Genomic DNA, 20002 nt, shown 5'->3' with positions numbered 1-20002 from the left:
TAGCCCCGGTCTCGGCCCTTAGGGCTACGCTCAGTTCCTGACCTCACAGGGACAATTCCACCAGTTCACTCACTCTATTACACCACACGCTCTTGGATCCAGTCTACGCTCAGGTTGAGCTGGGTGGATTATAAGGTCTGGAATTGTGATCCGGGGGTTTGGGAGGGAAAGTCCTCATTCTGACTCTGGGTTCCACTCAACTCTCTGGTCCAGGAGCCACACAGCACTCCAGAGGCTTGATAACAAAACGCAACAGGCAGGCTTCAAGTTCATTATTCCTGCCAGCAAAGATAATATTTTTAACATATCGGGGGGGGGGGGGGGGGGATATGTTGCCTCCTCAGTCCACCTTTGGGCCCTCCCAAATTGGAGGGCTGGCTACGCCCCTGCACCTAAGAAAACCTGAAAAAAGCATTTGTGTCTTTTCTTTATCTTAGGTTTACCGTAGGTCTGGGTAAGAGAAAGGGGATGAAGCATGGAGAAAGGTTGAAATGAGAGGAAGAGATTGAGAGAGGGTAGAAATGGGGTTAAAAATGGTGAAAGAGAGGCAATAGGAGATGGGGTAGAGGGTAAGAGACAGAAAAATGACCTAGAGGAAAGGGAAGGAAGGAAAGACAGGGATGGAGCTGGAAATTGTGAAGGGATAAGAGGGTGAGTACAGAGAATGGAAATGAAAGACTAGGGCATGGATGAAAGATGAGGGGGTGGGAATAGGAGACTGGGGAAGGAGAGAGACAGAGAGTCATACTGGCAAGGGGATGAGAGGGAGATGGGAAAAGCTGGTAGGGAGATGAGAGGTGAAAAGGAGGAGACTAAGAAGAGGGTGAGAGAAAGGGAGAATTAGGGTAAAATCAAATGGGCAGATATAAACACAAAGAAGACAAAATGGGAAAAAAAAACATAAAATGAAAGATTAGTGGCAGACAGATATAGAGAAGGAAAAGAAGAAGACAAGAGGAGAGAAGAAATGGAAAGGCAAACCTGGAGAATAATATAGGAGACGAATGACACAAGGAAACTGGAAAGAGACTGGGACCAACACAATTTTGCATATGCCAATGGGAAGGTTAAGGGGCCGGCATGAGTAGTATCTATCAGTCCTAACTCACTGCCGACAAAGAACTGTTGGTATATGAGGTGGGGGGGGGGGGGGGGAGAGGTTGAGAGACTGTATTAAATATTTCTTTAGCAAAGATAGCAACCATTTTTTTTTTTTTTGTGTCTTCCTTTTTGTCTCTGCAAATATGGTAACCCTATTTTATCTTGACCAGAGGAAGGGAGTTTTAACTCCCGAAAGCTACTTAAAAAAAATGGTATCACTTTACATTGTTTTGTTTGTATTTATTAACCTTTAAAGTGAACTAACATAGCAATTACAATACTTTTGCATTCTTCACTGTGATAGATGAGGCTCCTGTGGGTTGGAGATTTCATTTTGATGGCCTATGGGGCTCACACAGAGACTGTCCAGTCAGAATCAGTAGGATAGGGTGCATTATTTTCAGAAAGTTCATTTTCTCTACTGATGCCAATAGAATATAGGAACCTATCATCACTATTAATGACAAATAACCTGACATAACCAAGGCTTGATGGTGCTTTTGGATACCAAAACTATTAGCATTGTCTGAGGGGAGGCAAATAAACTTACCCCTGTAACCTCCACCTCCTCCACCAGCAGTACAGGCCCCTCCTCCTCCACCAAAACCACCAAAAGTGGCCCACTGAAGTTTGGCTAAGCTCTGGTTACAGGCCTGGCCCCCTTCTGCACCTTCCAAGAGAGACTTCCCAGACCAGGGCAAATGAGTTATGTCCTTCCAGCCTCCCCCTCCACCTGCATAAAGAAAGACGCAGTTATAGAAAGCAGAACAAGAATAATGAAGATTCCTTGAAGGTCCACTGAAGATCTCCCTAAACATCATAAACTTGTATAACTGTTTCCTGAAAGTTACCTCTGCTTTTAATAAGCTACTCAGTAATACCACCATTAGAAATAAGGGTAGCCATACTGGGTCAGACCAATGGTCCATCAGTATCCTGTTTTCCAAACAGTAGCCAAGCCAGGTCACAAGTACCTGGCAGAAACCCAAATCAAAGGGAAACCCCAGGGAGCAAACCTCCCTGTCAGGGAACTGAACCCAGGTCTCCTGCATGACAGGCAGGGATACTCACCACTATACTAGGCTAATATATGCACTATCATGATTTAGAAAAATTTCCCTCATTTTATAAATAAAAATAAGCATACCCTGTCATTTGAAGTACCCACTTTGATAATTAATGATGCTCACAAATAAATATGATTTACAACCATGCAGATTTTTCAAAATTAGTCAATAAAAACTTAAGGAGGTTAATATTCAAAGCAATTTAACTGGGTAGGCTCATGCTCTTCTCCAGATCCAAGTCCCTCTAATATGGAACCACTTTAATGTCATTTTGATATTCAGCTAATATCTACAGAATAGAAAGAGAAGGAATCTAAAAAAAATAACTCTTTCTGATCTTTTCTCTACACCACTAAGGAATAACTCATTGTGCTAAATACAGCAACCCCCAAACCTTATAGAAGGCCAACTTGGGTAGAAAGTTAGTCCCATGGCCCACTCACATAGTTAGGGTGAGGATATTGGGACCCTGCTTGGGGAAGTTATAGCTGGTCAGGGAAGGCTATGTGGGAGGTGGCAAGGGGGACTAACCCTTCCAGAATCTATTCTATAATTCCCTGAGTGTTGGGAGCAAGAGACAAATATCCAGCCACAAAGCAAAAATAGATATTAACATATGATTTGCATAGGCCAGTGAACTGAGAACTTGACATGCCAACAAGACCAGAGAAAAGGGGAAAGAAACCCTGTTAGACCCGAGAAGGGGCAAGGGAGGAAATATCGGGGTACCACCGGTCTGTACATTGCCAGAAGGTGGTTGGATTGTTGAAGGATTGTGGAGGGTTTCAAACTCACCCTAATTAGAAAAGGGGACTCAGATTAAGACCTGACAACAGGAACAGCCAGCAGATTAGAAATGATGATCTTTTTTTTCTTCTCCAAAAAGATGAGAGATTGTTTGGAGGCTTATTGTGGCTAGGCTTATTGTTGAATAGTTGGGAATTACTATGGACCAACCTAGGATTTGGGCACTGATTAGTGGGTGGAGGATAGTGGTTGATAGTCTCCATATGAGGATGTTTTATATCCAAAAATTGTAAGTAAAATAGCTAAGGAGGTTCTTTTTCTTTTTTAGTATGAAACAGGGACCAGATCAGATATCTTCGGCCTGCTAAGGTATATAAAGCCAATTAGGTAGCTGTTCCAGTATATGGTATGCTTAAGGACCAAGAATTCTGTATGTGGCAAAATCCACTCTCTATTAAGCCTGTGTGTAGATGGTTGGATATGAAGTCCAACTGTCTCCAGGATTTAATAAAGTTCAGCTATCATACTCTTTACTAGTCATGCAAGCAGTGATGCAGAAACCAAAACATGCAGAGGTATTTCTAATACTTCTCCTGGAAAGGATTCTAAATTGATGGACTATTTCAGGAAGAAAGCATGTCAAAGAGCTAATGCTCTCTGCGAAATAGAAGCTCAACAGCTTCTTATGGTACATTGTATGCATACCATCTTTCACAGCATGTTTCAGGCTTGTGTGAAGATGTCCATTCTAAGTTAGAAGATGCTCCTTGTATTGGAGACGTGATTGTTGGAAAGTTAAAAAATGGTGGGCATGATTAAAATTGGTAGTTGCTCATTCATAAGCCTGTTCCAACCACTGCAACTGCTAAAGATGTCTCCTGCACATTATTCTCTGCATTATTAAGCTAATTACTTTATTTTGTTCATATTTTTTGGGATTTATGAGACACTCTATATAATTCAATCCAAATAGGACTGGTATGTCACTTGCAAAAAGAACTCTAGCAAACTGGCTCACTTCTTGTAAATGATCTCTAAGCTGTACGGGAGTCCTCCAACCTCATTCCTGCCAGTGTAGGGGGGGATGGTGCTTCAAAATTGTCTTTTTAATCACCAGGGACACACAAGTTCCATGGAGTCTGCACGGCTTGCCTACCCTCGCTATAGAACATGTGATACTGAAACAGAGCCCCCCCCCCCCCCCCCACTGGCTAGCATGTAGGTGAAGGACTCCCACACAACTTAGAGGGAACATTGCTCTTGTACACAATTCTTCTATGAACAGCCAAGTGAATATTCCTCTCTCAGCTTCAAGATCAAGCCTCATCAGATTAAAGCTATGGCCATCACAGTAGCTCTCTTGAAGTCTGCTGTTTGACCACTATCTGCAAGGCAGCTACCTCGTCCTGTCTTCACACTGTACATTATATTTTGGACCAGGCTTCAGCATAGAACAGTCTCTTTGGCCAAGTGGTGCTGGTCAATCTGTCTTTGCCAACTAACAAACTATTGCACTTGACTTGCTCCAAGGACTAAGGCAATTCAATACAGAGGAATTCTACACTTGGGAGTCACCCATTTGTGTGCCTGATTCAGTCTTGCTTGTTGATGGAAAAAGTAATGTTGCTCATCTGTAGCAGATGTTTCTCATAGACAGCAGGATTGATAAGGCAAACAATCCCCCCCACTTCCCCAAGATTTGTCTCACTGTTTTATTTATTTATTTATTGTACTTGTATCCCACATTTTCCCACCCATTTGCAGGCTCAATGTGGCTTACAAAGACCTGTTATGGCAGCGCCATGCCAGGATAGAGAAATACAATTGGAATTACAATGTTTAGAGCTTTGGAACTTACTGAGTAGCTGAGGAGACCACTGAGCACAGAAAGGGCCATGTATGCTTAGAACTTTACACTAAAGTTCTGAGCTCTAGGAGAGCTGTTCTATCCTAGTGCCATGGGTGACATCTTCCACTTGTGTGCATTATAATTCTGCTGTCTATGGAACATGCTTTTTACAGTGAACAACATTGCTATTTAGCTTGTGAAAATGTACCTCATATTTTTTCTACAGCTAAATTTCTTGTTATGCCATTTAACTCTTTTGTTCCCTCTCTGCAAGTTTATTTTTGGAAAGTATATTTATTTCATGAGATATTGTTATTCCCTTTAGTTTAGAATACAGGTGGGCACAGAGATGAGGGCCACAGGAAATCCGAGGAATCTGCAGTATTGGTGACAAAAGATCTATTTATGCCAGAGATGGGGTGGGGATTCATCCAAACTGACCGTGGATGGGTGAGGATGGGGGACCAGATTATATCCCTGTGCACACCTCTAGTGTCATCTTGGTAGAACAATGAGAACATTATGGACTTTGATATTTAAGAAAACAACTTACTTACTGGTACTTACTTCTATGCTTAATTTTTTTACTTACTTGCTTAACACAAAGTGTTAATAATAACAATGTGCTTTTCTTGAATTTACAACATAGCAACATAGTAAAAAATGATGGCAGATAAAGACCTGAATTGTCCATCCAGTCTGCCCAACAGTCACACTCATCAATTCATGATTAAACCAACAATGAAAGTGATATAAAATACTTGAGCATGGTCTTTATTTGGTGTTTCTGGGACATAGACTGTAGAAGTCTGCCTGGCACTGTCCTTACATTCCAACTACTGGAGGTGCCGTTGAAGCCCACTCTAGCCTATCAGAATTCATCTTGTCATTTGCAGGATACAGACTGTAAAAGTCTGCCCGGCACAGTCCTCATGTTCCAGCTACTGACTTTGCCATCGAAGCCCTTTCCAGCCCATCCTAAACTAGATTGCTGTATACGGGACACAAACTGTACAAGTCTGCCTAGCACTGGCCTTAGTTCTTCACATCTGGAGTTGCCATATAAGCGCCAGTTGACACATCCACACATATGCAGCCATTTAAGTTTTGGTTTTTATATCATTCATTTTCTAATTAGGAATCCTCTGTGTTCATCTCACGCCTTTTTGAATTCCATCACCGTTTTTGTCTCTACCACCTCTCTTGGGAGGGCATTCCATGCATCGACCACCCTCTCCATGAAAAAGAATTTCCTGACATTAATCTTAAGTCTATCACCCCACAACCTCAGTTCATGTCCTCTGGTTTGGTCGTTTCCCCTTCTCTAGAAAAAAAATTGGCTTCTATATTAATACCTTTCAAATATTTAAACATCTGTGTCATATCTCTCCTGTCCCTTCTTTTATCCATGGTCAACGTATTCAGGTCTTCCAGTCTAATCTCATACATTTTTTTGTGCAAACCCCATATCATTTTTGTTACCTTCCTCTGGACTGCTTCAAGTCTTTTTACATCCTTAACAAGATTAGCTCAAATGTGGGTAGGGTATGGAGATGGGAAAGAAAACTGTGGGGATGGTGAGGGGACAGCAGCAATAAGATGGACAATGGGCAAGAAGATGTGGAGATGGGGTGAGGATGAATCCAAACTGACTTTAGACAGGGGGGATGGATCCAAACTGACTGGGGATTGATGGGGACCAGATTATGTCCCTGTGCACACCTCTAGTTTAGTACTCCAGACTTTGCCATCTGTTATTCTTTCTAGAGAATGATACCTGCTACTCCGCTTATGCCATTAAGACCAGGCACTGCAGTATTGTTCTCAAACTGCTCCAGGTACATATGATCCAAGGAACTATCTGGATGCTCCATGTAGGATTTTCCTCCTCCTCCAGCAGCGATTATTAAAGGTTTGAAGACACCATGCTCCTGCTGCATGAGAAAATACACATAACTCAATACAGAAATTTCTCCAGAACTGTGACAGGCAATAGTCACCATTATAGAAATCATTCAAGGACTATTACAGGATCACAGTCTCCAGAAACAGAAAGAAATAGAGAGTCTTCAACCCAACAGTCAAAAAGGAACAAAGATGCTCTGCATTTTAGCTATTTTGATAGTTACCTCATCTTATAGGTCCTTTCTTCATTAATATCATTTGTAACCCAGGTCACTGCTAGGACCAACCTCTTCTGTGCCCTTGACAGATACTCAGAATTAATCCTGGCACCCTCCCCTCCCCACCTTACCAATGGCAGATCTGGCACAGCCTTATCTACTTTAGTGGTGGAAACAGTCCAGCCCTCCCTATTGTGCTTCAGCTACAGCAGAGCATCATTCTCTCTCACCTGTCCTGCACTCTCTCTCTCTTCTTCTTCTTCCCACTCTTTGCCCAGCAGCATCCTCTTCTCTCACCCTCTACTCCATGCCCAGCCCAGCAGCTTTGTGGTCTCTCATGAAATCCCTGCCTAGCAGCTTTCCTTCTTCTTGTCCCCACCTACCCCATGACCAGCAGCATGCCCTCTTATTTTACCCCCATCTACCCTCTGGCCAGCAGCTTTACCTGTTCCATACTCTGCCTCCATCTCCCTGTCTTTCCCTAGCTCCTGCATAGCAGCATCCCCTTCTTTTTCCTCTTCCACCCCCTTCCCTACAGCATTCTCTCTCCCTCCCTCTCCACCTCCAGTTTCTGCCCACTAGCTCCCCTCTCATTTAGCTTCATCTCCAGTCCAGCTTTCTCCTTGTTCCCCTGCTTGATAGTCACACTTTCTTCCTTTTTCCCTATCTGCCCAGAAGCTCCTGGTCTAGCATCATTCCCTCTCTTTCTATTCCCCCCACTTTTTAGATATGCATCTCATCAGACTGATCTAGGATCTTGGGGCAAGCTAATGACCTTCCGGCTGTAATGGAAGCATCATCAACCTGACAGAAAATCAACGTGGACCTTTAACTAAGGAAGCTCAGTAGTGATGGAGCTACTGCAGGGGTTGTGAAATCATATCATTTCACAGACCTGTCATGTTGCTGCTGTTTGACGAGGGCTAGTGGAGATTGATACCACCCTCTTGGGTATGGCAGCTGGAGCAGGTCCCTGCTTATAGTCATCTTCCTTAGATTTTTAATTAAAGCTCCTTAATTGCCATTAAGTTTCCCTCTTGGCATAAATAGCTGTGAAAGTTAAATGCAGGGCTGGCCCAATCACTATGCAAGACTAGATAGTCACGTTGGGCACCAGCTTCTGGGGGGAGCAATGAGCAGCTGCGGTCAAAGCAAAACAATAAAATCTGACAGCCACCCAAACTCAAGGAACCACCAATGTACCTTTTTCCTGCAGAAAAGGTGGGCAATTTTCTTATAGTCATTTTACCTGGATAAATGACTTCGGAAACTGACTTCATTACTTGTGCATGTGTGTGATATACACACACACACACACACACACACACACACATAGGACAAAGATTAATATTTAAAATCATGTTGGTCAATATTCAGCCTAAAACAGTCAACATTTTTAAAATACTGCTATCCCCAGATATTCAATGCCAGGCCATGCCGGGGCACCAGCAGGAGCAGTATTCAGCGGGGACCTGTATAAGAAACTTATGCAGGTCCTGGCTGAATATTGACTAGGACCCACATAAAGGTTTCTGCCCATATCCAGAGCTCCCCCTCTTCCGATTCCCACTCCCCCTGAACTGCAACACTCTCCCCTTCTGATTTCTTCTGACCTCCTCACTCCTTCCAAACTGCAACACCATTCCTGTCTGATCCCCCCCCCCAAACTGCGACAGCCCTCCTTCCAAGTCCACCTTCTGATCCCCCTCCAACTTCTCCCAAACTGCAACATTGTCCTCTATTGATCCTCCTTCCCAACCCCCCTCCTGAAGAAAGAAAAACTGTTGGGAGGGCTAAGGCTGAAGGTTCACCTAGGGTGCCCAACCACACTGGATAAGTGACATGCAAAAGTGCCCCCGACTGCCAACCCTAATGGGCTCTACTCTAGAAGAATTGATTGATCTCTTGGATCTACAAATATTATTGCAAAATTACTGCTGATCATTGCAGTGTAGAAACTGAAAGCATATAAAAAATAACTGGTGATTGCTCAAAATTTATAGAAGTAAAATCCTAAATCCCAAGGACCATGCATAGACTAGAGCAGGGGTTCTCAATATAGTCCTCGGGACATACTCAGCCAGTCAAGTTTTCAGGATACCACAATGAATATGCATGCATATATTGGCGGTGGTACATACAAATTTATCGTATGCATATTGTCACAAAATGCCTAGCCACCTGCCTGGGGCTAACCCTGTGGCCACATGGAGAATCCATCCCCAGCACTGCTCAGGTCCACCTGTACTTGCTGCTTGTGCTCTACAGTAGCACTCTCCACCCCCACCAACTGGGTCTCACTTGTCTTTGGGCGAGTCTCCCACTCTCAAGGTATTCCATGGTGATCTCTAGGACACTGGGGCCACATTCTCAGGGGTCCCACAGTTCCAAGAAAGCACCCACAGACCTAACACACAAACCAACAGGATTGTTAGTCAGTCCAGGACATCAGAGCCAATAAACAATTATGTTTATTTTCATAAAAATATTGAACAGTGAACCACAAAAACAGATGGGAAAAACAGCACACAATAACAAGTAACTTAAATAGGATAATTATTAAAACTATCTAACACTTGTTACTACCTGGGTAACACCTGGGGAGTTTCAGGAAATTATCTGCTCATAAGTCTTGAACAGGATCTCAGGACAGACGTGTTTACTTCTGTGCTCCCAGACTCAGATTGAGAGAAAAGCCAGTAACTCCTGGCTGTATCTGGACTCCAGGCCAATCAGAGCCCAGAACAACAACCTTCAAAAGTAGCTAGCCACAGCACTTGAGGAACATCCTCCCTTGTGTTAAACTGAAGAAGAAAACAGCCTTTCTGTAATGGCTTAAAACTGAAAACAAGCGCCATCTGCTGGCCAATTAGGAGAAATACACTTCATCAGTAAAATAATACAGTTCACAGGCTAGACAACCCACTGTTTCGTCACACATATTAATTATTGATATCCTGAAAACCTGATTGGTTGGATGTGTTTTGAGGACTGGTTGAGAACCACTGGACTAAAGTAATTATTTCTAGCCATGGGGTGATAAGATAACAATACATTTAATTGGCAAATACTGTAGAAGAAATGGTATTATCCCCTCCACCACCCAAGATAACATACTTTAAAAACATAGCTGGCCCCTCCACCACCTCCTCCTCCTCCAGCCCATTCATGGAGAGCTCTCTTGTCTTTGTATTCTTCCTCAATTATAGATGATTCCCCCCGGCAAATCTGCTTCGTCAAAGCATTTCCCTATGAGATTCAAAGGAAGTACAACAGTAATCACAATCTAGTTATGTTCAGAACAGAAAAAGAACCACAATTATGTTCTTCAGGAAGACAAAACCATATGATTCATGGCACTTAAGAGATTAGCAGGCCAGAGTGAGCACCAGCCAGACCTGACTGACACATTCCCTCGACAAAGTCCTCCATTCTGATGCAGACTCAAGCATTGCCTCCCATGGATAGACTGAGGCTGATATTCAGTGGGGCAAAATCACTTATCCACTTTTCTTTATGCCCAGTATTTAGTGACACTATTTACGTAGGCCAGCAGAATATACAGAATAGTTGAAGAAGTTGCCTGGTTAAGTTAAGCCAGTCATTTATCTGGTCTACTTAAATGGCTAAAGTTAATCACATGGGGCTGAAAATTGGTGCTACCTAGCTAACTTTTGGCCCTACCCACTCGTAATGCTTCTAGACCTGTCTTCTCTTGAATATCCAACCAGAAGTTAGGCAGAGGGTGGCCCTCACTGAAATGTAAAATGATTCTTTTGAATATTAACTTCATTCCTTTTATTATCAGAATTTGTATAGAACATAGCATATCAGCTACAAAGAGGTACATAAGAATTGCCATACTGGGACAGACTGAATGTCCATCAACCCAGCATCCTGTTTCCAGTAGTGACCAATCCAGGTCACTAGCACCTGGCAAGATCCCAAAACAGTACAAAACATCCTATGCTGCCAGGTCTCAAAATGCAACTGATAGGTCACTTGCCTACTATGCCACAACCTGAGTTCAAATCCTGCACTGGGATTTCTGTCAGAGAGCTGGCCTCTGGCCAATTCAGCCATCCGTCCACTTTCAATTGGTAAATGAGTACCCGGTCCTAGCTGGGAAAGGCAATGGCAACCCACCCCGCTAATAGTCTGCCAAGAAACTATAATGCAAATGGCATCCCCCATAAGTCATTCACAACTTGGTACTTGCATACAAGGGGACAACCTTTACCTTTATACCAGATACACTCAGTACTAAAACAAATGATAGTGTCTTTTTCCAAAGGAAGTATCTCACCCCTGGGCAGGCATCCCCTCCCTGCTGTCCCACCAGGATAGAGAGAACCTCATCTTTCTGCAGTTGGAAGATCGCAGCTATAAAGACCCCATGGGACCGTTTGTTAGGATTCTTTGCTCCTTTTCCTCCTGCTGCTCCATATGCCGAAATCCTAAATTAGATAAAATAAAAAAGCAGACTTACAAAGATTCTGCACACTCATCACTTAAGTACCATTTGATAACAATGTCTACACAGCAAAGAATGCCGAGCTATGTGGCTGCTAACTCACAGATCGAGTTCTTTTACACCATTTCGTACAGCAACAGGCTGAGACTGAAGTTGTACAATTGTACATGAGAGCGGGGAAATTGCAAAGCTGTCTTACGAACAAGAACTGGCAAGAAGTATGTGCATTCCTCCAATCTATACTTTTTTGCTGTATTTAGGGAAGGCATTCCTAAGGGCATATTTTGGGTAGGACTGAAAAATAACATGCTTAGGTTTTGTTTTCAAATTTTATGTGCATTATTTTCCATGTAAAATCTGCCTACACACACAAAAAATTATCTGGTACCCAGGGTGAGTTTTAAAGAGAAAGTACTTGATTACTTTCTCTTGAAATCTTGGAGTGAAGTCTATGGATGGTTATTTTACTTTATTTTACAAAGTGGAGAGTCTAAAAATTGTACTTTGAATCTATTTCTGCTACATAGTAAGAGCTCCAAGCTTCAGTATAGCTAATGCTCCTGTCAGCTACTTCAGCTTCTGTTGAGAAAGAGCACTAGTTAGAAAATGGTTCTCTGAGAACAAGAAATTAGAAGTCAGGCTACTCACTTGTATGTATCTGTTGCTGGAACTTTCCACATTTGTACTCCTTGAAGTGGGGCATCCTCCTCCACCATCACTGAAACACTGGACTTGCGATAAGCAATGTCACATTGAACCTGAGATGGCCCATGAGGGCCTGTGGCACCACAAGGCCTAAATAACCAGTCCATTTCTGAAGGGTCTCCTGTTTTCAGAAAAAGAACTCCTAAATCCAACATCATTCAATAGACAGTAAAGTTCTCCTAGTCTGGAGGATTCAGTGTTCTGCCCTTCAGTTTTAGGTTGAACCTAAAACTGGCTCAACTTAGTGGTTCTGTAGATGATATTCTGTGCTGCATACGACATAAAGCCCAAAGTGAAAAGAAAGTTGAGAATCTGAGGCAGAAAACATGTTTGCCCAGAATCATACTTCTGCAAATCTCTCATTTTTCTCATGTACTACCTGAGATATTATCTCCTTGCTATGATAAATAATAAAACCAAATTAAACTGTACTGCTTCCTTCCCTGCCCATTTGCCTGTGCTTGAACAGAGTCAGATGAATTAGGTGCCGTGTACAAGGCAGAGGATCACCCCTACCCCCCACCCCCTCCAGTGAACAGAAATCTGCCAGGAAATACCATAGAGAGCTCTTGTAAATGCAAGCACGAAAGCTGTACCAGCAAATGCACACAAACACCAAGGCAGGCATATTATGAAGAAGAGAACCCTACAATGACATAAAAGTGCATATAATACCTAGGATAGAGGACTGTGGTGGAGGGAACAACAGCATATCTTCCAATATGTCTATGTTCCGAGATACTTGATGCCTCTCTGAATCAACTGGTCTTCTTTCTGCCATAGAGGAGAAACGGTTAAAAAGTTTAAGCCTCTCCGGCCTTTGTATTTCCAGCTTAAGGGATCCAGGGCTGGGATCAGGTGCCATAAGCTTGATTCACAACTACCTGTTGAATTTCCCCAATGATATTTAATCTGATCATTTCAGTGACAGTCCTGGCTGGGTTTCATGCACCAGGGCTTTTATGACAACCCTGCAATCATTGACCCTGAATTCACTCACTAGGTTTCATCCTTAAACAATGACCGTGATTACCTCGCCCAGGGGCTTTGAACATTGCCTCCATAGCATTCCCATCCTCAACTGTCCTGGGGAGCAGAAGACCCAGTTTGGAGATTGAGCCAGAGACCTTCAGTATGTACAGCACACGAAAGAGAATCCTGTAACTAGGTACATGCAGTTACGCTCAGATTGTGTGTTCAAGTGCACAGAAAACAACCCTTACATGCAACGTACACACCCCGTCTTGTCTCAGAGCATTCTACTGTGTTCTGCCTTCTTCTCCTCCTAAGAAAGTGGACTCCTCTTACAAGCATTTACATCCTTTCCTTTATGTCCAACTTTTCAAACACCATTTGGTACAATAAATCAACTCATTCTGCAAACTTCCCATACCCATCTCTTTACAATATCCATCAGCCTATCTGCAACTGAATATCCAGTACAAAGACTCTTGCCCTGGGTCAGAAAGACTTCCGCATGATGTAATTGAATTTCTACTTATATTGCAATAACGGTTGAAATTTAGGAAGAACAGAGTGTGGATGTTGGAGTGCTGTTGCTTTAACTGTCTGGTTAATAAATGGATGAGTAGACTTTGAAGCTAGAGACAGGAGTTGCTGTGCTTGGAGTGATTGGTGATTCCAGGGAGGGTGTGCGTTATGGATGGAGGGGTTTTTTTAGTCGAGTGGGTAGAGACTCAGAGTAGATGGGTGTTTTTTTAGAATCAAGGGAGGGGAAAGGTTGTTTTTTTAAACTCAATTTTATTGTTATTCCAGTTATACAAACTAATTCTGACTCCAATATGGTGACCTAGGGTACAGAAAGACTATTCTCTATTGCAGTGGAGAAAAGGGAGCAGAGAGTTTGATAGCGCTCCTTCTTTCAGCATGAGTGATAGGGATGACTCGAATAAAGCTTTTACTTTCAATGGGTGGGATGGGGATGCACAAGAGGGGCTGTGGGAGGGAAAGAGAAATCAAGAATACTGACATTGCTAACTGATCTATTCACTCTGCACTGTTATATCTTCAGTTGTTGTTCTTGTGGGGTTTGGTTCTTCTGTGTTTGTTCTGCCTAAATATTTGGAACATCCCTGACCTGCCCATACCCCTCCCATACCCACACCCCCTTTCAGCATTCAACCTTGTGAATAGCACGTCTAGAGTCTACTCGTCACTCTGCCTTTTATTTTCTTGGCCCTAAACTTTGGAATGATCTCCCCCCTGTTATACATTTGGAACCCTACTTTAAAAAATTCAGAATCCTTCTTAAAACACACTTTTTTTTGCAATGCCTTTGCTATCAATTTCTTGACTAAGGTTTTTCTGTTATGAGGAATACTTTTATTTAGTGATTATTTCTTGTCTCAGTTTTGCCTGATATCTTTCCTATCTTAATAGAATTCCACTTCCCTCTGTGTTAAAAGTGCACTATTTTATATTGTTTTTAGTATTGTAAACCTCCCTGATCTGTCTGTTCAGATATGGCGGTATAGCAAATTTGAATAAACATGTAAATCCAAATTACTGCCAATTAACACCAATAATTAGTTGTTAGCACTCAATTGACTAATTAGTTTACATATGCATCCAACCTATATAGAATCTGGGGGATGGCGTACATGTTCACATTGACATCTTTCTTGGAGCAGGCGTAAATATGTGCATTTGAATTTGCGTGCTATTGGGAGCTGTGTCTGGATGTTTATTTTATATAACATTTTATAAGATTATCGTTTACCAAGTGGAGCGGTTTGGATTTGTAACAGCTGCTCGAAATTTCATACCCTTTAAATATTGAGTGAAGCGGACTTCTTCTGACAAAGTTCTCGGATAGAGTTCCTGGAATATATTGGCTTATATGTTGTCAGTTGATAATATGGACTCCTTGATTTAAAGGAACATGTATGTGTAGGATAAAGAGATTTAAGGAAAATGAAAGTCCTACTGAAATGATATGGTTATGCTTAGATATACTGCCGCTGCTACCTGTGATAACGATTTATGAAGTAACTGGTTTTGTTATCTCTGATAACGATTTATGTAGTATATGATGAGATGTAATGAAAATGTTTTGTATAAGTGTTTTTATAAATAAGAGAGGGTTTTAGTTAGTGTGAATGATAGTGTGAGAATGATAGTGAGAATGTAGTAAGCATGAAGAAGCGTTGGTTTAAATGAGGATTGTAATAGTGATTTATTGAACAACAATGGGAATTATGTGCAATATTTGAATAAAGATTTATAATTAATAATAACGGTTGTTTAAGAAAGTGAGTGTAAGCTAATTACAACCAATTGAAGAGATTAAGCCTATAGTGGAAAAAAAAAATATATATATATTTTAATTTATTTATTTATTTGTTTGTTTGTTTTTTAAAGATGACTGGGGAAGACAAGGGCAACTACTTCACTAATAGTCTGCCAAGAAAGCGTCACACAAGGGACAGCCCCCATATGCCGTTCATGACTTGCTATTTGTGTAAAGGGGTCTACCTTTATCTTTATAGAAAATACTGCACTAATCACATTTGTTTTGGTGCCCTGTTATAAAACTCTTCTTCTAGCCATTAGGCTACTTACTCCTCTGCTCTTTTTAAAGCTCTTGCTGGATATTTTGCATTCAGGCTACACCAGTGACAGTATCAAGCTTAGAGGAAGGGGAAGAAAAAAGCATGTCAATTTGAGTACCTGCTATAGCAACTGGGATTCTGGGACGGGGCAGATGAATTTTCTTCCAGATCTGTCCTTGAACGGTTGAAGAAAAATCTATTAAATCCTAATCTGAAAGACATGCTTATCTTCCAGTGAAGCATTACTCTTTTTCTTTTTTTTAATCTCTGAGGCCCCATCTTAATTAACTCAGTAAGTGACATTTGAAACCTCTCCTGGCTCATAGAAAACAACATCATTACCAAGAATAACCATGCTCCCACATACAGCTTAATTGAATTAGTCATGAACAGAGATGAAGGAAAAGATGGTTATAAAAACCAGAGGAAAACTACTACATCTCATATTTACGTAGGAGAAGAAAGACTGCACGATGGACTAGGGAAGGGCTTCCCAAACTTATCCTGCAGAGGAGGGAGTCTTTTTGGCCAGTCCTGATTTTGAACTTACATCCCAAAAGCAGTGTGGTATTTGTTGGCCTTGATTCTAGCCAATGAAATCAATGCTGCAAGTCCCATAATGCACCTGAACGGGACTGCCTGAAATCTGGGACTGGCCTAAAACCTCCCTCTTGGATCTAAGTAACTTGGCAACTCCATGTCCTGGGGACTCTTCTGCTAGTCAAGTTTTGTGGAAATCTACAATGAATATGCATAAAAAAGCAGATCAATCAAGGTATGGTATACAACTTTATTCTAAAAAAATGCCTGACACAGGCTGTGTTTCCAATTGATGCGGTCACATGATGCCATCCACCGGGTGCATGGATTGAGTTAGCTTTGGAGGAACGCATTTTGCTGTTTTTTTTTTTTTTTTTTTTGCTTCATTGTGAACCTGCTTTTGTTTTCAAGCCCCTGACGCAGCCCTAGTGGGCGAAGCACAGCCTGTGTCGAGTGTTTTTTTAGAATAAAGTTGTATACCATACCTTGATTGATCCGCTTTTGTTTGCTTCCACGTTGGATTTTGTGGATCATCTGCCTTCTTGTTTTCTTGGACAATGAATATGCATATACACCAGAGGCAGTATATGCAGAAATAGATCTGCATATACTGCCTCTGGTGTATGCAGGACAGGTTTTGGAAGCCCTGGAGTATAGCCTCTTGTGGAAATATTTAGTTCATGTGGCACAAATCATTTTGTGATAGGCAAACTGATCACCATCACCACTCTACTCATCATAGAAAGTACACAAGTGTCCAGAGCCCCTGGAACAGTCTATGAAGAGAGAATCTGCTAGAACAGTGGTTCTCAAACCTGTTCTTGGGGACCACCAGCCAACTGAGTTTTAGGACATCCCTAAGGAATATGCATACTAAATATATGGGCTTTCTTATATTATAATAGTCAACATAAATCAATTAATTATTTAATGACTAATATCTTTTCTTGTTTATCTTATTCACATTGCAAAATCTTTATTCACATTGCAAAAAAATGTTTTGAAAAATACATATAAAACCTATACAAACAAAATTAAAGATGCTCCTACAGTATCTAAAATTATGTGACAGCTACACTACATAATACACATTACAAAAAGTTCCAATCAGATATTAATTGTGCCATTATATATATATATATATATATATATATATATATATATATATATATATATATATATATATATATATATCACTATTCAGTCCTTCATTTCTTTTGTTCTTCCTCTCATTAATAGAAGCAGTTTAAGGAGTGTCCAGATTAGCCTTGTCAAAAAAATCCATATGTCAGTTCCAAGCTCTTTAAATTCCACCGCTAAATAAATTCCGTTGCTGGTGCTGTTACTATTATTAGCTTTGAAAAACCATCGCTAATCATTCACCACCACGAGCAAAGATGATAATTGCCCACCAGCTAATCCAAACTCCTGCTCACTCCAATCAAATGATCCTTTAAAAACTGTTTCAGTTCCATGCATAGAAGTGACTCAATGGGTCTAGCAGTTGTTCTCGTCTCAGTCTCTTGGTCTCAATATTGACCATGTTTCAATATCTTCCTCAGGAGACCTTATAATACTCCATCAGTTGGAGCACATCATCCTGCTCATGTTGAGCACTCTATGCATGCTCCCTGTGAAGAACTCTGATTCTTAAACGTAGGGGAACCGTTCTGGCCTTGATATATCCCTGAATATTCCCATATACCTAGGAAACTGGGATAGCCTTTCTCATGCATATTCATTAGCGATATCCTGAAAAACCCAACTGGCTGGTGCTCCCCCAGGATAGTGTTATGAGAACCAATGTGCTAGAACACTGCTTCATTGACCTAACCTGGAGGATGAACAGTCAGTCAGGTTTTCAGAATATCTGCAATAAATATTCAAGAGTTAGATCTGCATGTGCCTTTCAGAGCAGTTTACAATGGTATATATAAAATCAGTCGGAGGATGGAAAAGAAGTACATAGAATCACTCAGTTTGAATGCCAGTGAGCAGCAAAGGGGCAGATCATGGGTCATAGAACAGAAAATTCTTGACCAGATTTAAGTCTAATATATGATTCCTCCAGCCGAAGTGTTCTGACCTAAACATACCTTTCCAGTGCCTCTGAAAGCTAGTCTTGAGAAATAGGTGAAAAAAGAGCTACACTCACATATTGACTATCTCGAAATTCGGTGGTGTTAAACTGCAATCTGGGAGGGCCACAAACTAGTCTGGTTTTCAGGAAACCTTTAACTATGCATTGAGTAAAAAAATATTTTCTCCTGGCTGATATGCAGTAAAACACGATTCGAAAATGCCAAACACCTCCGAGAAAAATTGCATTGGCTCCCAATTAAAGAACACATTACCTTCAAAATCTGCACCCTGATCTATAAAATCATCAGTGGTGTGCTGGTAAATTTTTAACAACAGGCTCTCTCCCCGGTCCATCTCTGCGCCCCCCCCCCCCGGTCCACCCTTGCGCCCCCCCCCTGTCCACCTCTGCGCCCCCCATCCACCTCTGCGCCCCCCCCCCACCTCTGCGCCGCCCCAAAATTGCAGAGCTGGCTATAGCCGGGGGGGGGGGGGGGGGCAGCAATGCATTACTCTCTCCAGGAAAAAAAAATTAAATGATCCCAGGTTCCAATCTAATTCAAGTTTAATGTGGGATAAAATGCCATAAATAAGTAAATAAATATAAACTTTTAATGTTGCGCACCCGATTCTCAAAGTGAACATATTCCAAACACTATAATGAAAATAAAATGATTTTTTTTCTACCTTTGTTGTCTGGTGACTGTTTTTCTGATCATGCTGGCCCAGTATCCGATTCTGCTGCTATCTGTCCTCTTAACTCCGTTCCCAGGGCTTCCTTTCCATTTATTTCTTTCCTTTCTTCTTCATTTCTGGTCCTCAACTTCTGCCTATTTTCTTCATCCATATGCAGTTTTTCTCCTCTCTTCCTTTTCCCTCATCTCATCTCCTTCCTCACTCTTCCCTCCCCTCCATCCATGTCCAGCATTTCTTCTCTCTCCCCTCCTCTCCCCTGCCCTCCATCCACCCATGTCCAGCGACCCTCCTCTCCCCTGCCCTCCATCCACCCATGTCCAGCGACCCTCCTCTCCCCTGCCCTCCATCCACCCATGTCCAGTGACCCTTCTCTCCCCCTGCCCTGCATGCACCCAGCGACCCTCCCCTGCCCTCCATGCACCCATACCCAGTGACCCTCCTCTCCCCTGCCCTCCATCCACCCATGTCCGGCGATCCTCCTCTCCCCTGCCCTGCATGCACCTATATACCCAGCAACCCTTCTCTCCCCTGCCCTGCATGCACCCATACCCAGTGACCCTCCTTTCTCCTGCCCTCCATCCACCCAATCCAGCAGTGACCCTCCTCTCCCCTGCCCTCCATCCACCCATACCCAGCAACGACCCTTCTCTCCCCTCCATGATCCACCCATGCCCAGGGACGACCCTTCTCTCCCCTCCATGATTCACCCATGCCCAGCGACTCCCTAGTTCTCTCCCCTGCCACCCCCTCCCGAGTTGTTAATAGAATTATCCTCCCTCCCTCCCGTCACCGATCTGACTCCTTTAATTCTTCGGGGCAGGCAGTCTTGCCTGCTCGCTGCAAGCACTGACTCAGTCCCCCACTGGCGCTGCCAGTTCACGCTTCAAAATGGCCACCGAGACTTACAAGGGCGAAGTCTCGCGAGGCCGCCTCTGGAAGTCTCGGCGGCCATTTTTAAAGCGCGAACCTGCAGCGCCAGCGGGGGAGAGTCAGCACTTGCAGCGGGCAGGCAAGACTGCCTGCCCCGAAGAATTCGTCAGGTCAGTGAT

At 42.5% G+C, this 20002-nt stretch overlaps 1 protein-coding gene across 1 annotated transcript in view; it reads right to left on the bottom strand.

Moving 5' to 3' along the window:
- Nucleotides 1-20002, bottom strand: part of LTK (leukocyte receptor tyrosine kinase) — a 251737-nt gene that overhangs the window by 66110 nt on the left and 165625 nt on the right. The window contains exons 10-15 of the mRNA XM_030215372.1: nt 12742-12840; nt 12010-12187; nt 11194-11344; nt 10005-10136; nt 6542-6698; nt 1652-1834 (exon numbers count right to left, since the gene is read on the bottom strand). Of these exons, the coding sequence (XP_030071232.1) occupies nt 1652-1834; nt 6542-6698; nt 10005-10136; nt 11194-11344; nt 12010-12187; nt 12742-12840 (900 nt within the window). The remainder of the gene's footprint in view (nt 1-1651; nt 1835-6541; nt 6699-10004; nt 10137-11193; nt 11345-12009; nt 12188-12741; nt 12841-20002) is intronic.

The sequence above is a fragment of the Microcaecilia unicolor genome, chromosome 9 (assembly GCF_901765095.1).
Source record: "Microcaecilia unicolor chromosome 9, aMicUni1.1, whole genome shotgun sequence".
Taxonomy (NCBI): domain Eukaryota; kingdom Metazoa; phylum Chordata; class Amphibia; order Gymnophiona; family Siphonopidae; genus Microcaecilia; species Microcaecilia unicolor.
The sequence above is the reverse complement of the archived record's forward strand: the minus strand, read 5'-3'. Positions and strand labels throughout refer to the sequence as shown.